The 17,825-nt window shown below is 41.0% G+C and overlaps 1 protein-coding gene across 1 annotated transcript; it reads right to left on the minus strand.

Annotated features, from left to right (window-relative positions):
• Positions 1–153: 153 nt before the first annotated feature.
• LOC131140731 (protein lin-52 homolog) lies at positions 154–17,808 on the minus strand. Its single transcript, XM_058091408.1, has 6 exons — positions 17,738–17,808; positions 16,696–16,770; positions 16,571–16,608; positions 16,414–16,480; positions 16,245–16,328; positions 154–260 (listed from the first exon to the last, which is right to left on the minus strand). Exons 1-6 carry the CDS (start codon positions 17,754–17,756, stop codon positions 205–207), a joined length of 339 nt encoding a protein of 112 aa, XP_057947391.1. The 5' UTR covers positions 17,757–17,808; the 3' UTR covers positions 154–204.
• Between the last annotated feature and the right edge of the window lie 17 nt (positions 17,809–17,825).

The following is a 17,825-nucleotide window of genomic DNA, read 5'->3' on the forward strand; positions in this document are numbered from 1 at the left end:
TAAATAAGGAACAGTGAACCTAGCTAGGCTGGTTGTCTGTACTTTGGTGCAAAGTAAATAAAATAGCATCTAGGAAGACATGTGATGCTCCATTTAGGAACTGATATCATATAGTTGGATACTAATCAATAACATTATTTGATTATCTTGTAGTTACACATGTCAAATATGTTGTAAAAAAAAAAATGCTAAAAAAAAAAAAAATCACTTCTTGGGCCTTTCCAAGATGTTCAGGAACTTCCCTCTGGTCATTTCTCTGGCTGAAAAACAAAACAAAAACATTGAATTAAAAGGTTTACAAAAAACATATCAACATCTGAATATATGTACTCTTGAGCTACGCAATCAGTAATGCAAAGCATGAATTTAATATGTGCACCGTCACACCGGAAAAGGCAATTTATACAAACATCTGTTCTTTCACAACACGGTAAACAACATAAAAGAGCAGTCTGGTGCGTCGCTTGATTGCACCGAAGCTCAGAGGTGCTGGTGCATGAACATTGCGTATGTGTGCAAAGCATCGGAGATAGGAGGGGAGGGTACGGAGAAGGCAAAATGTCTCCATTATCTTTATCATGTAATCAAGGCATGTGATGGAGCGTGAGATAAATGAGAGACAGGACATTGTTCTTATTACAACTACCATTTTCTACTAACTCCTCATTGAATGTTGTTAATATTTTGCTCAGTCAACTGAACACTAAAAACATACAGTACCTTCATTCATTCATTCGTTTTCTACCGCTTATTCTTATGAGTGTCGCGGGGCGTGCTGGAGCCTATCCCAGCTGTCTTCAGGCGAGAGGCGGGGTACACCCTGGACTGGTGGCCAGCCAATCACAGGGCACATATAGACAAACAACCATTCACACTCACATTCATACCTACGGACAATTTGGAGTCGCTAATTAACCTAGCATGTTTTTGGAATGTGGGAAGAAACCGGAGTACCCGGAGAAAACCCACGCATGCACGGGGAGAACATGCAAACTCCACACAGAGATGGCCGAGAGTGGAATTGAACTAGGGTCTCCGAGCTGCGCGCTAACCACTCAACCACCGTGCAGCCCTTTTTCCAAGACCTGTTTTGGAAAAATATAAGACAAAAAAAATAATAATGTTTTCAAAGACTGGCATGTGTGAGTGACAGGAAGAAAAGCTCTGATTTTCCTATTTGTTTGCATGTATACATTTTTAGACCTCAAATATAAGACGACTTGTGTTTTTCAGACTTTTTCTAAAAAACACAAAAAAACAAAAACTGCCCAAAAAACTAGTTTGTGGTCCGCAGAACAATTTCAGCTAGGGGACGTTGAGCTACACAAAAAATATTTTTAAAAAACATGCATGCACGGGGAGAACATGCAAACTCCACACAGAGATGGCCGAGGGTGGAATTGAACTCTCGTCTCCTAGCTGTGCGCTAACCACTCGACCGCCGTGCAGCCCTTTTTCAAAATCTTTTTTGGAAAAATATAAGACAAAAAAATAATAATAATGTCTTCAAAGACTAGCATGTGTGTGTGAGTGACAGGAAGAAAAGCTCTGACTCCGTTTGGCGGCACCTATTTTTTTTTACATGTATACATTTTTAGACCTCAAATATAAGACGATTTGTGTTTTTCAGACTTTTTCTAAAAAAAACAAAAAAACAAAAACTGCCCAAAAAACTAGTTTGTGATCTACAGAACAATTTCAGCTAGGGGACGTTGAGCTACACAAAAAATATTTAAAAAAAACATGCATGCACGGGGAGAACATGCAAACTCCACACAGAGATGGCCGAGGGTGGAATTGAACTCGGGTCTCCTAGCTGCACGCTAACCACTCGGAAAAATACTCGGAAAAATATAAGACAAAAAAAAGTCATGTTTTCAAAAATTGGCATGTGTGTGCGAGTGACAGGAAGAAAAGCTCTGATTCTGTTTGGCGGCACCTATTTTTTTTTTACATTTTTAGACCTCAAATATAAGACGACTTGTGTTTTTCAGACTTTTTCTAAAAAAAACAAAAAATGCCCAAAAACTAGTTTGTGGTCTACAGAACAATTTCAGCTAGGGGACGTTGAGCTACACAAAAAAAAAAAAAAAAAAAAAAACATGCACACACGGGGAGAACATGCAAACTACACACAGAGATGGCCGAGGGTGGAATTGAACTGTGGTCTCCTAGATGTGCGCTAACCACTCGACCACCGTGCATCCCTTTTTCAAGATCTTTTTTGGAAAAATATAAGACAAAAAAAAAATCATGTTTTCAAAGACTGGCATGTGTGTGTGAGTGACAGGAAGAAAAGCTCTGACTCCGTTTGGCGGCACCTATTTTTTTTTGCATGTATACATTTTTAGACCTCAAATATAAGACGACTTGTGTTTTTCAGACTTTTTCTATGAAAAAGAAAATAGTTTGTGGTCTACAGAACAATTTCAGCTAGGGGACGTTGAGCTACACAAAAAATATTTTTTAAAAACATGCATGCACGGGGAGAACATGCAAACCCCACACAGAGATGGCCGAGGGTGGAATTGAACTCGGGTCTCCTAGATGTGCGCTAACCACTCGACCACCGTGCAGCCCTTTTTCAAGACCTGTTTTGGAAAAATATAAGACAAAAAAAAAAATCATGTTTTCAAAGACTGGCATGTGTGTGTGAGTGACAGGAAGAAAAGCTCTGACTCCTAACAAATTTGAATGCCTATCCCTCAACAATTATGATAGCCATGGTGGAGCCAAGGAGATACTATGCAGTTACAAAAGGTTATTTATTACTTATTAGTTACTTCCAGGGTTCCTTAAATGACTGACTGTTGACGATCCCAGTTAAGGAACACACTGAATGTTGGAACACATAGTAAGAGAAAACAAAGATTTAACTGCAAATCACCACCAGACTTGTCTTCCTGTTTGAAACCTGTCTTTACACAGCTGCCAATCATTGCTGAAAACATTGTACGACTTATGGCCACTTATCCAGAAGAGGCATTGAGGCCCCCATCCGGGTACCGTAATTGCTCTCTGTTCAAGATGACGAGAAGCGCTTTTATGAGCTGCCGAGCTGGAATTACCTTCGCGACTTCATTCTGATGAACCTCGTACATCCCACAATATAAAATATGGCGCGAGTGACTTGCAAATAGGTTTTAAGCAGATTGTCATCCAACTTCATAACGCCTGCAAAAGATAAAGTCTGCTTCTCCGGACATGGCGGCTCAGTTGGTAATTCTGATGAGATTACCAGTATGGAATTATAATAGCAATGGTGGGCGTGGGTGTCTGCCATTTAGGTTAAAGATGACGCTAATTCCAATAGCAGAAATTAATTTTGCACTTTGCCATCACTTACAATTGCGCTAAAACATCTGGGACACATGTGGAGACACACAGAAAAGCTTCTGATTGAAATTAAGTCATCAAAACGAGGGCATGCAATTATACCGGGAGGACCTGAAATCTCCACTTTCTTATTAGTGGCGCTTTTGCAGTGGCTCATTTTTTTTTTTTTTTTTAATTTCATTTACAATGTCATGATCTCTCGCCTCTCTTCATCTTGAGAAGAGCCTGAGATGACTGCGCCACGCCCCTCGAGGCCGCTGCAATGCCACCGAGCGACTCATTAATTACAATTCACTGCATAAATCAGCTTCATATTTCCTTTGCAGCTTATTATAAAGACATCGTAAAATAAAAGTACCGACAGAAAATCCTAACCAGAGCGTACAATGTTTTTGTTTGTTTCAGACAGTAGAATTCAAATGTTTTTCCAGAGGAGGTCAAGTGGTTAACGTGCAGGCCACACAGCTAAAAGACCCAAGTTCGATTCCACCTTCGGGCATGTGTGGGTTTTCTCCGGGGACTCCAAAAACATGCTAGGTTAATTAGCGACTCCAAATTGTCCATAGGTATGAATGTGAGTGTGAATGGTTGTTTGTCTATATGTGCCCTGTGATTGGCTGCCCACCAGTCCAGGGTGTACCCCGCACTGGGATCGGCTCCAGCAATAAATGAGTACTTTTGAGTGTATAATTGTATTTAATGAGATTTAATAAGATTTATATGCTTCAGCTAGCATAACAGCTAACTACCCCACATATGTAATACTTAACTTTTCCATAAAGTTAGCGCGCATGGTTAGCGCGCAGACCTCACAGCTAGGAGACGAGGGTTCAATTCCACCCTCGGGCCATCTCTGTATGGAGTTTGCATGTTCGACCCCGTGCATGCGTGGGTTTTCGCCGCTACTCCGGTTTCTTCCCACATTCCAAAAACATGCTAGGTTAATTAGCGACTCCAAATTGTCCATAGGTATGAATGTGAGTGTGAATGGTTGTTTGTCTATATGTGCCCTGTGATTGTACTGGCCACCAGTCCAGGGTGTACCCCGCCTCTCGGCTGAAGACAGCTGGGATAGGCTCCAGCACGCCTGCGTGCATGAATGAATGTTTTTCCACAGGAGGCTGCTTGCTACTTGTTGTTGTCCAAGCAGAAGCTGTACTAATTCGACATTTGATCAAATTTACTTAAAGATTTTGCAGATCAACCAATGCAGATGTTTGGACTTGTCCGCACCATTAATGAACGGTCACCAGTTATATTTCACAGCATGTCCAGTGTCTGAGATATAATTAACTCATTCAATCTGGTTGTTCGTGGTACCACGGTATCAGCCATTTTTGATGATTTTGACTTATTTTTCCAAGGCACACAAAATACTGTGTTCTTGGGCTATATAGTTCTTTAGTAAATCAGCAGGAGAATATTGGTACCATTCAGCTAAATACCAGTTCTCAACAAAATATAGACATCTATTTGTTAAATCTGCACTAACACAAGGTAAATTAAGAGATTAATCTCACATTTGGTTTAATCGCAAACAACAACTGATGTAGAAGCCTCCAAATCGCTCACCTCATAAGACACGAGCACTCAACACAACACACGGACATACGCAAGCGTTGTCATACAACAGGAGAGATCAATACTGATTAGGAGAACTTAGAGATTTGTTTAGTTGATTAGAAAGGTCAATTACTAATTTTGCACTAAGTTAATCAGCATCTTGTTACTACCGCCATCCATACTAAACGACACTTTATGGATCGCGAGGGCTTGTTCCCTTGCCCTACTGATTTGGCGCCATCTCATTAACATTTCACGGGTATGTGCTTCCATCGGGGAGTGGGGGGGGGGGGGGGGGGGCACCTGTACGCTATATTGCTTATAGCTAAACAATTGGTGATAATTTACAAGAATAATCACGCTGTCAATAGGGTGGCCACCTCCAAAGTCAAACACAATCAGGAATGAGGGCTCACATTTCCTTAAAAACAAGAATATTAAATGAGGTGAAAGAATTACATGCTGTAACGATACTTAAAAGTGATAATTAAATTAATTGAGACGTAGTCTTACAAGTGTAAAAATAAGTTAGCATAATTATATAACTTGTGTGGAGGATTACGGCATGGGCCCGAGAGGTTAGCCTCTTCAAATTAATACAACCGGCTTTGCTGTGTACATTCTGTTATTATTATTTTTTTTATTAATAACAGTCATTTGCCATTCCTATTACCCGGTTTCTGGTGGTATCACGAAAAACACGAAAAGCCAAAGAAAAAGAAAACTAAGTAAGACATAATCGTGACAGTTTTGGTTTAAGTCCACATTGTACAAGCATATATTCGTATTTTTTTTAAGGTTCCATTCTGGCTTCAACCAGGAGGTAGACAGCGTTATTATCACTTATCCCTTTTTCAAGACCTGTTTTGGAAAAATATAAGACAAAAAAAAATCATGTGTTCAAAGACTGGCATGTGTGTGTGAGTGACAGGAAGAAAAGATCTGATTCTGTTTGACAGGACCTATTTGTTTGCATGTATACATTTTTAGACCTCAAATATAAGACGATTTGTGTTTTTCAGACTTAAAAAAAAACTGCAAAAAAACTAGTTTGTGGTCTACATAATTTCAGCAAGGGGACGTTGAGCTACACAAAAAATATTAAAAAAAAAAAACATGCATGCACGGGGAGAACATGCAAAGAACATGCATAGGGTCTCCTAGCTGTGAGGTCTGCGCACTAACCACTCGACCACAAAAACAAAAACAAATTGTGGTCTACAGAACAATTTCAGCTAGTGGACGTTGAGCTACACAAAAAAATACAAAAAAAAACAAAACAATTGTTAATTTTCCAAGCTTTTCCAGGTTCAATTTCCGCATCTGCGGGTTATACAGTCATTTACCATTCCTATTACCCGGTTTCTGGTGGTATCACTAAAAACACGAAAAGCCAAAGAAAAAAAAAAACAACTAAGTAAGACATAATCGAGACAGTTTTGGTTTAAGTCCACATTGTACAGTAAACCTCGGATATATCGGATATTCGCTCACAACGGACAGGTAAAAAAGAACCGATTTTTCTGTAATGCATTTCCAATAAAAATTCATTGCATATATCGGATTTTTTTATAACGGATTTCGCCTATTTCGGACAAAATCTCCAGTCCCGTTCCAATGCATTTCCATTAAATTTCCCTCGCATATATCGGATATATCGCCGCATCGTGGCGCTCCGATTCGCCGAATCGTGACAGGCCGCTATACGACGTCATTTGCAGCGTTTGCGGCGTTGCCTGCGCGTCCAGGTACATTGGAAACATAGTCAAGGAAGTGCCTTTTTATAACGGATAAAATCCGATTTACGCATATACCGGATATAAATCCGATATATGCGTAAAACTGACATTTTCCGGTATATGCATATAACGGATTTCGCTTATATCGGACAAAAACCAGTGGGAACAATTGAATCCGATATATCCGAGGTTTACTGTACAAGCATATATTCATATTTTTTTGAGGTTCCATTCTGGCTTCAACCAGGAAGTATGACAGCGTTATCATCACAGTCAGAGCTAACGTTAAGAAGATTAAACTATATATGCAAAACAGATGAAAGTGTTCTGATTTCATCTCAAATGGTAACTTTTTCTAAATTAAAAAACACCCATACATATGTGTAAGAAATTCCGTGGCGCAACCCCGACCATTTTCTACGTGCTCTGCAGCGTTAAATCATTTTCATTTGCAGGAAATGACAAGTGGTTGGAATGGAAACGTAGCAGTGGAACATCTTCCTATGGTGAATGATCTGGGTGTCACTGTCACATCCTCGACCATGATCCCCCCCCCCCCCCCACACACACACACCGCGGTATGAAATGAGAGTAATCATTACTCCACCATCCCCTACTCCTCTCGCACCTCTTGGATGTGGCACGCTCCCAGTGAGCTGCACGACCCCTGTTAGCCCCCCCCCCCAAGACAGATGACCACCTGGGTTAACTGGAGTCCTGGACCCCGGCCCCCCCCTGTCTGCCCTGATTCGCTTTCATTAAGAGCTAAGAGGACTATCTGACCCTCGCTGCCCGTCTCCAAGTGGCGCTCAGCTATTATGGCCTGTAAGCTTTATTTAATGGGTTTAACATCCACTTTCACCATACTCCTCCCTGGGGGGGGGGACACAGAGGAGATGAAACACACAAGCACACATTCAAACCACCCCCCCTCTTCTTCCTCCGCCGTGCGACACATCCACCTGACGCTCATGTTTGTGTTCAAAATTCAATTACCCACTTATTGATACTTCACAGGGATATTTAAGATGCAGACACGAGCTGTGATTTCCCAGGGGAGCTACCGGTTCCTCTTTATGTCCCAGTCGGGGGGGTGCTCCCCCCCCCCCCCCTCCGTGCATTTTCGCCTCATCGACACACACACACAAAAACAAACACATTTGCACTCTAGTCCCAGCCCCTTACTATGCCTGTTCAAGAGGTGTCCTTATTAATAGGCAATCAGTCAAAAATCATTCATTAAAAAAGCCTAAAAGGTTTTACAGCCGCGGTATGATTAGCCGGGAAAGAAAATTCAATGAATTCCTAATGCCTTTATGGAAATGAGGTGTCATTTCCGATCTGCTCAGGGAGGAAGCAGGCAGGCAGAGATGAGAGGATGTGTGTGTGTATGCGTGGAAAGCGCTGCCTCTTCTCCTTTTTCACACAGCGCCAGCACTGATCCTGTCTGGTATATGAACAGCGTCTACGAGATACAGCCGCAGTCTCATTTGCTTGCAAAATGTTTGCAGGGAAACCCCCCCACACACACACACCCACAATGAAGCACTGTATTTAGCAGTGTAAGAATAAAGCAAGGTTAACTCTACAAAAAAAAAATCATTGAAAAGTCCGCTTTGAATTCTGAGGAATCCGCGGTAAAAAACATGATTCAAGGAGAAAACAGGAGTCCGGTGTAATAGGAGCGGTGAAGTGAGGCACCCCCCCCCCCCCCCCCTGCTCCTCATTCAGTGACTGTCAGCAAAGGCACTTCATAACCACCCGTCCGGGTGGTCAGCCCGCCTTGATGGATGGATCGAGGCACATTAGCAGCAGTGGGGCCCGAGTGAATTGCAATCATATTCGGCGGCAGGCACACTTCTAATAGGCCTGAGATTGATCCTGGGGGTGTGGAGGAGAAGGAGGCGTTGAATGAGGAACCATTAGGAACTGTCAAGACGGGGTGACCTTCGGGCTTCACCTTCACCAGGGGTCGGCACAGGTGGTATTGGAATGAGCGAGGGACGACGACAGGTGGTTCTGTCCGATTCAGATTTCAACTTATACAGTGGAACCTCCGTTTTCCAATGCCACGATTTAAGTTGACACATGAAAAAAAATAGTGCTGCCACTAAGAAATTATTGAATATCAAACAAATTTTTCGAATAAAAACAAAAAAAAATGCTTTTTCATTGTTTTTATGTTTATTTTTAATACAACCAGGACATAAAAAGTCACATGAGATAATAATAAGTAATCATTCATTTTCTACCGACACCCTGGACTGGTGGCCAGCCAATCACAGGGCACATATAGACAAACAACCATTCACACTCACATTCATACCTATTTGACAATTTGGAGTCGCTAATTAACCTAGCATGTTTTTGGAATGTGGGAGGAAAACGGAGTACCCGGCGAAAACCCACGCAAACTCCACACAGAGATGGCAGAGGGTGGAATTGAACCCTGGTCTCCTAGCCGTGAGGTCAGCGCACTAACCACTTCAGCGCCGTGCCGCCCCATAATAATAAGTAATCGGTTATGTTCATTCATTCATTCGTTTTCGACCGCTTTTCCTCACAAGGGTCGCGGAGGTGCTGGAGCCTATCCCAGCTGTCTTCGGGCGAAATGCGGGGTACACCCTGGACTGGTCGCCAGTCAATCACAGGGCACATATAGACAAACAACCATTCACACTCACATTCATACCTATGGACAATTTGGAGTCGCTAATTAACCTAGCATGTTTTTTTGGAATGTGGGAGGAAACCGGAGTACCCGGAGAAAACCCACGCATGCACGGCGGAGAACATGCAAACTCCACACAGAAGATGGCCGAGGGTGGAATTGAACGCGGGTCTCCTAGCTGCGCGCTAACCACTCGATCGCCGTGCAGCCCTTTTTCAAGATCTTTTTTGGAAAAATATAAGACCAAAAAAAAAAATCATGTTTTCAAAGACTGGCGTGTGTGTGACTGACAGGAAGAAAAGCTCTGACTCTGTTTGTATAAATTTTTTGACTTTTGTGTTTTTCAGATTTTTTCTAAAAAAAAACAAAACAACAAAAACTGCCCAAACAACCATTCACACTCACATTCATATGAACAATTTGGAGTCGCTAATTAACCTAGCATGTTTTTTTGGAATGTGGGAGGAAACCGGAGTACCCGGAGAAAACCCATGCATGCACGGCGGAGAACATGCAAACTCCACACAGAAGATGGCCGAGGGTGGAATTGAACTTGGGTATCCTAGCTGTGAGGCCTGCGCACTAACCACCTCTACTGTGCAGCCCTTCTTCTTGTGAGCCGAATTCTGGTAGTTTTTTTGTTGTTGAGGAACGTAGTTCCGGCGAGTTGTTGAGGTTTTTTGTCTTAAAACAATATGCGATCAAATGAGTAATCATGAGAATCAAATTCGGGCCTCCTGTGAGGTCTGCGTAGTAACCACTCGTCCACCGTGCAGAGTCAGTATTTAAGAGTCAAATTGCATGTTGAGTACTATAAATGTGTACATGTTGGCAGGTGGATGTAAACAGGATGGGCTTAACGTATAAGCTCTGAATGTTGAAATATGACTATATATTGCCATATTAGTCTATGAGTCAGGTGTAGCCCGCTATCTAAATCAGGGGTATTCAACGTTTCATCAAGATAAGGTACGACTTTCTCTTCTTTTCCTCATAACTTCCCTAGCGCAATTACACTTTTCAAGGCCGTACTTAACGGGATGCAGGAAGTGTTATTGCGGCGACGTTTGCTGACTGCAACAGAGTGAGGCTGAAGGGCAGAGTTGTTGCTAATAAAGAACTAGCATACCGAATAGGCGTTACTGTCTGTTTGGAAGCATGGCAACTTTGACTTGCCTTTCTTTTTTTATGAGATTATAAGAGACTTTTTCAGGCCTGAATTGATTGGATTTTAGACTTTTTTTTAAGACCCCGTGGACGCCCAGTTAAACACTTGTGTTTTTTTTGTTGTTGTTGTGCTTAACAGGTCCTGTCATAACACAGGGCTCTACATTAAAAAATTAAAAAACAAAAATTACTTGCCCATGGGGAATCCTTAAGGTGAGAACTACTTGCCCCATGTAAAATGAAAAGACTGCCATAATTACGTATATCATATATCAGTATATGCTGATAATTCATCAGATAATAGTACTGACTGAATAGTACTGTATTTGGAGGAATGTCTGAAAAATTGTGGAGATGTATGTTAACATGGCATGCCATACTACCTTACACATCGTAGTAAGCAATGATATTTATAAGTTGTGCACCACAATGAAACATTATTGAATAGACACGTTTGTGTACTAGTAAAGTGTTTTTAATCCAGAAAAAAATGCAATAATTTGTGAAGCAACGGTGAGGAAAAAATACACAAAGAAATGGAAGCGCTAGATTTTTGTAAGCTTGTGCAAAATCAGTACTTGGTATTGGATCTAATCGGTGGTGTTTTCATTGTGACCGCTTCAAATTGTCACAGCAATGTGATTCGCTCACCTGTCACCATCATTTAAATTTGCTGCCGCTAATAAAATACTTGTTTAGGAGGCACTGTTTCATTACTTTTTGGTGTTTTTTTTTTCCTTCAGAAGTTGTTTAAGAATTAAGACGATGTTGGCAGGGACGCCATGATAGATGTTTTCGTAGTTAAACCATCGCTGATTGGTTAATCGCGAACAAGAACGGGTGTGGGTAAAACGCGGACTGTGGACCGCGGTCTAAATAAACGATGCTGATTGGTCCATTTCAAGATTTGCAAGGATCGGTTTGCAAATTACAGTAAACCTCGGATATATCGGATTCAATTGTTCCCACTGGTTTTGTCCGATATAAGCGAAATCTGTTATATGCGTATACCGGAAAATGTCCGTTTTATGCATATATCGGATTTATATCCGGTATATGCGTAAATTGGATTTTATCCGTTATAAAAAGGCACTTTGTTGACTATGTTTCCAATGTACCTGGGCGCGCAGGCAACGCTGCAAACGCTGCAAATGACGTCGTATAGCGGCCTGTCACGATTCGGCGAATCGGAGCGCCACGATGCGGCGATATATCCGATATATGCGAGGGAAATTTAATGGAAATGCATTGGAACGGGACTGGAGATTTTGTCCGAAATAGGCGAAATCCGTTATAAAAAAATCCGATATATGCAATGAATTTTTATTGGAAATGCATTACAGAAAAATTGGTTCTTTTTTTTATCTGTCCGTTGTGAGCGAATTTCCGATATATCCGAGGTTTACTGTACCACCGGAATTACGCGGTCCATGTTTTACCAACACCCAACAAGAACCGCTTTAAAAAAAAAAAACTCTTGGCAGTATGGCATGCCAAAGTACACTTCCCCGACCGGAATATCACCGATTGGATTTACTTGCCGGAATTTTGTTTTAACTTGCCCCGGGCCATCGGTACATCGTTATTGTCGAGCCCTGTAACATCTAAATATGGAGACAATCCTCATTAATGGCGTGTTTTTAGTGTTAAACAGTCGCTCGCAGGACACAGGTATAGGATAGAGTACCGTCACCAACCGGGCCCAATCATAAGCAGAGTCCCTTCAGAGTATCCCTAAGGAACACTCAGCTTTCAATTACCTCCAATAACAGCACTTATCAGAGCACTGAGCTTTCCCCGGAGGCGTAAGGCCCGATGCCCATGCTCAGCAGCCCGCGACAGAGGTATTCATCACAAGGAGGGAGTAACAGCTGGGCCGAAGGAAGAGGCACGCGTCAAGCCCCAATGGGAATAAACCAGGCCGGCATCACACAGTCATTGTTGGAGGTGCTGGTGGGAGTTGGCAGGGAGGGGGGGGTAAAGGGTGTGTCACGCTATTCTATTACATCCAAGCTGATGTATTAACATGAAACCGTGATGTGTCTCGAGGAAAAAAAAAAAAAAAAAAAAAAAATCAACAGTGGCTCAGCTGCTATCCAGAGCAGAAGGGAATGATTTTTATGTGTTTTATTAAAGTCTGGCTCAGGTCGCCTTTCCGACTGGGTGAGTTTTCACAGCTTGATTGTGCCCTGCCTATTAACCAGCTTCCCTTTTAATAGTCCACATGTCCGTGAGGGGGGAGGGGCAATAAATCCGCCCCCCCCCCCCCCCAACACGTGCTTTGCCTCTACCGAGTCTTCTCGTTTACGGGTCCTGAGGACGACCGCAAACTAGATGAAAAAGTAGCTGAGATTTACAAGACCTCCCCTGACAGCTCGGAAAAGGAGAAAATTAAACTAGAGAGCATTAAACAGGTCCCCCCCCCATTACAGGGCAGCTCCGACACCAATAATAACCATCATTGTGTCCCGTCAAGCACCAACACATGACATGATTGCAAATCCTATAGTCCTCCGCCTATGACAGCTAACATCTTTATACCAAGTGGATTACATGCTCTTCTGGGTTCGAAAGAATTCAAGGAGATCAGACTCGTTATGTTATGATTGTTTAAAATGGTGAAGAAAAGCCATGAGAACAGGGTAATAACTAATAAAAACATCTAACATTTATGACAAAATGAAATTCAAGTACGGAACAATAGAAAGTGCTAATATGTGGTATTGCATTTCTTTATTATTGGGACGATTGGGAGTGACAAATGTCCACTGATCAATTATCAAACACCCGCATGTCTATAGCTCCACAGTTACTAGGGCTGCCCACATCTGATATTGATATACCGTATTTTCCGGACTATAAGTCGCACTTTTTTTTCTTTCCATAGGTTGGCCGTTCCTGCGACTTATACTCCAGAGCGACTTATAAATGAAAAAAAAGTGTTTATGTTCCATAAACACTGGACACCTTTTGTGTTCATGTTTATTTTTTGTGTAGCTGAATAAGCATTGTGTTAGCATATCTTACATCTATTCAGCCTGTTCTATATTATTTTATTGTTAGAACTTGCCTTCCAAGATGTCCATTTTGGTCAAGTACTGTAAATTCCGGACTAGAAGCCGCTACTTTTTCCCCAAACTTTCAACCCTGCGGCTTATTCAGTGATGCAGCCAATGTATCAGGGCTCGACAATAACGATGTACCGATGGCCCGGGGCAAGTTAAAACAAAATTCGGGCAAGTAAATCCAATCATTAATATTCCCGTCGGGCAAGTGCACTTTAGCATGCCGTACTGCCAAGAGTTTTTTTTAAAGCGGTTCTTGTTGGGTGTTGGTAAAACACGGACTGCGTAATTCCGGTGGTAATTTGCAAACCAATCCTTGCAAATCTTGAAATGGACCAATCAGAATCGTTTATTTAGACCGCGGTCCGTAATCCACAATCCGCGTTTTACCCACACCCGTTCTTGTTCGCGATCAACCAATCAGCGATCGTTTTACTAGGAAAACATCTATCATGGCGTCCCTGCAAACATCGTCTAATTCTTCAACAACTTCTGAAGGAAAACACCAAAAAGTGATGAACCAGTGCCTCCTAAACAAGTATTTTATTAGCGGCAGCAAATCAAATGATGGCAAAGGTGAGTGAATCACGTTGCTGTGACAATTTGAAGTGGTCACAATGAAACACCACCGATTAGATCCAATACCAAGTGCTGATTTTGCACAAGCTACAAAACCTAGCGGTCTCATTTCTCTGTGTATTTTTCTCACCTTTGCTTCACAAATTATTGTTTGACCATTGAGCATTTTTTTCTGGATTAAAAACACTTTACTAGTACACAAATGTGTCAAATGTTTCATTGTGGTGCACAACTTATAAATATCACTGCTTACTACGACTACCATGTGTAAGGTAGTATGGCATGCCATGTTAACATACATCTCCACAATTTTTCAGACATTCCTCCAAATACAATGCATCAGTACTATTATCTGATGAATTATCAGCATATATTGATATATGATATCATTATGGCAGTCTTTTCATTTTACATGGGGCAAGTTCGGGCAAGTAGTTCTCACCTTAAGGATTCCCCATGGGCAAGTCATTTTTGTTTTTAACGTAGAGCCCTGTGTATATAATTTTTCTAACGGTCGCCAGGGGCTCTCAAGTAGAAAAGGTAAGATTAAGACCGGTGCAATATATGCGTCGAGGAAGACTGCAACTTCTTGTCTTGTGCATAAATGAAATTAGCGTGAACATACCCTCATTATGGAAAATGCAAAAAGAAAGGCATATGACGCAGCTTTCAAGCTAAAAGCAATCGAGCTGTCCGATAAAGAAGGAAACAGAGCTGCTGCATGTAAACTTGGCATAAACGAATCGATGGTGAGACGCTGGAAACGGCAGCGGGAAGAACTGGAGCAATGTAAAAAGACCGTGGCGTGTTGTTACCATGTTGCTACTGTTTTACTGCCGCGTCACAGGCACCGTTTGTGAAGAAAGTTATATTATTATTATTATTATTGTTAAGTTATATTATTAAAACTTTGAAAACTCTCTCTGTGTACCGTCTTTCTTTGTAAATATGTTTACATGTATGTACAAAATCGGTTTTCCTCTAAAAATGTAGTGGGTGAGGCTTATAATCAGGTGTGCTCTACGTATAGTCCGGAAATTACGGTAGTTAAAATAAATTACCTGTAAAAAATGAGACTTATACTCCAGTGCGACTTATGTATGTTTTTTCTATCTAGTTATGCATTTTTGGCCTCGTGCGACTTATACTCCGGAGCGACTTATAGTCCAGGAAATACGGTAATCGGTCTGATATCAGCACTCCAGCACAAGCAGTCCATTCCAGATGGATAGAGCCCATGTGATCACAACAGTAGCATGTACTAGCATGCCATGAAAATAGCAAGGACCAAAAAAATATATATATATTGCAGCCAAAAAACAAAACACACCACCTACATATATTGTTAGATGTTACAGAAATTTGCTTTGATGCGTCCCACCATTTTTCTATGTTTGACCCCTGGTGGAAAAAATTTGGACACCCCTGCCGTAAATCTTGCAAACTTCACTTTTGAATTGTATAAGCTTTGTGTATTACTAAAAAACGTCAGAGCCCATTCACACAGTAAGTAGTTAGTAGTAATATTATGCTTAGTTTGCGAGGATTCACAGTAATTTCAGTTGTTTGAATTGAAAGGCATGCTGGTGGTAAGCAATTCCAGTGCTTGGGTGCTATTGCACACTGGAAAACAAAACACCCGTTTTCTCTTAGGAAAACACGAGCACTTAGCTATATCTCTCTAATCCACACTCCACATGGATTATGACAATGGAGGTAGTGAAAGGGGAAAAGGATTAAAAAGTAGATTTTGCATGCATCACATGCTTGGAGCACTTGTTATATTATCAGCTGCTGCCGTGACAGTGTTTCTAACCTTTCTCCACGATAACAAGATTGACCTAAATCTGTTATTTGTCAAGGTCAACGTGTTGGACATGAGGTGATTCCAAATAATAACTTAAAAATGTCTACCTAGGATAATGTGGTACTGAATTACAGCTATTACTGCGTGTCTAGGCGCCATCTAGTGGTGAAACTATAACCTCCAGTGTAGACTTTTTAATGTTTTTCGATTATAATATGAATACATATTATGACAGCTGTCAAGTCATTGTCATAACTATTAATTTGTGCTATATGAAGCATTATTATGACTGTTCTTATGTTGCTCGTGGTACTTACATTCTTCTAAGCCCAGTTGGTAAGCAAGGTTCTGAAGACCTTTGACCTTCTCCATTAGGTTCGCTGTTGTCAAGCTGCCCAGCTCTGCAAAAATAACAAAAAAAAAAACATAATTAACATTACATATGTCCCTATCAAATTCTCCATACCCTGCAAAAATCATAATTACCTTTTAACATTTCAATGTCCTCGCTCTCAAGCTCAGCCATCCACTTGGGGGGTGAATTTGTGATGGGCTACAGAAACCACAAAACATTTCATTTAAAAAAAAAAAGGGGAACACGAAAAAAAAAATCCAACACTCAAAACAGATACTAATAACTCACATTTTTATAAGATGCAGCAAATTCGGCAACTCCAGGCACTATATATATATATAAAAAAAAGAGGACTTTCATTAAAACAACAAAGAAAAACAAGATGTCTCCTTACAAATTGTAGTTCTTCTTACACTGCTCTGGCCAAAGGTCTGGTGACGCTCTGTCCAGTTTTTCCAAACTGAGTAAAGATGTTTCAAAGTCTTCACCTGTTAAGACAAGAACACTTTTTGTTTTGTGCAGAAATTATCTAGTATAATTGTGGTATCGCATTAGCCATGTTTGTTGTTATACTTTATAATGATGCACAATTGCATGGTCTCATACAGAAAAGGTGTTTGCGCGGTCAACTGTCAGGGATTGATGCTTTCTATATTAGTGCAGACCTGCCAACATGTACACAACTGCAGTACTCAACATGGAATATGACTCGAATACACTTGCGTGCTCTCCATTTTGTTGCATTTTTCTGCTTTCAGTTTCAAATTCAGATTGTACAGTACAAATATATTAATAGATATCAGTTTTAGTATTTGAAATGATAGTATTTCAATGCATAGCTGTTGATACAGCTCTTTTGTGTGACGTCATTAGGTTGTACTGGTGTACTTAATGAAGTATCCGGTCAGTATAGTATATCGACAGTATAGCAGTCATATAATTGTCTTCTTTCTTGATAAAAAGGTGACGAATGCTGTCATTAATTGAGCCTACCGTTTGTAACCGAGACAATATTTAGCAATAAGAGACTAAGCTAAGATATAGTGAATGTGTTATTTTGGTACATACAAGCTCAAGAGAGTATAAAATATAGCTATTAGGCGTAGCCGACACTAACGAGTCTCATTTCACGAAAGCTTGTTCGTTACGCTGTTAAATTATAAAGTATTGTGTGATTTCACTCAAATGTTGTATTAACGAAGACGTGCATTTAATGCTACGTTTAGCTGTTTATGTGTCAAATGTCCACTGTTACTGTTGTTACATTGGACAAACACCGTGGCTACTTGAAGCTTTCGGTCAAACAGATACTTTTAACAGCCCACACGCAAATCGTAAAATGTACACTTTGACTCGTTATCGTGTTCGAGTGAGATAGACGACGGTTTTCTGTCCAAAAACACTACGAAATTCCGACATAGACGTAGAACAGCTCGGTAAAGAATTAGAATTTACCTCCATTTGGAGACGCCATCTTCGAAATGAACACGTGACTGAAGTGAGCCAATGGCAGCAGACTTTATGAGCGCTCTCGTATTGATGC

The sequence above is a fragment of the Doryrhamphus excisus genome, chromosome 13, assembly GCF_030265055.1.
Source record: "Doryrhamphus excisus isolate RoL2022-K1 chromosome 13, RoL_Dexc_1.0, whole genome shotgun sequence".
Taxonomy (NCBI): domain Eukaryota; kingdom Metazoa; phylum Chordata; class Actinopteri; order Syngnathiformes; family Syngnathidae; genus Doryrhamphus; species Doryrhamphus excisus.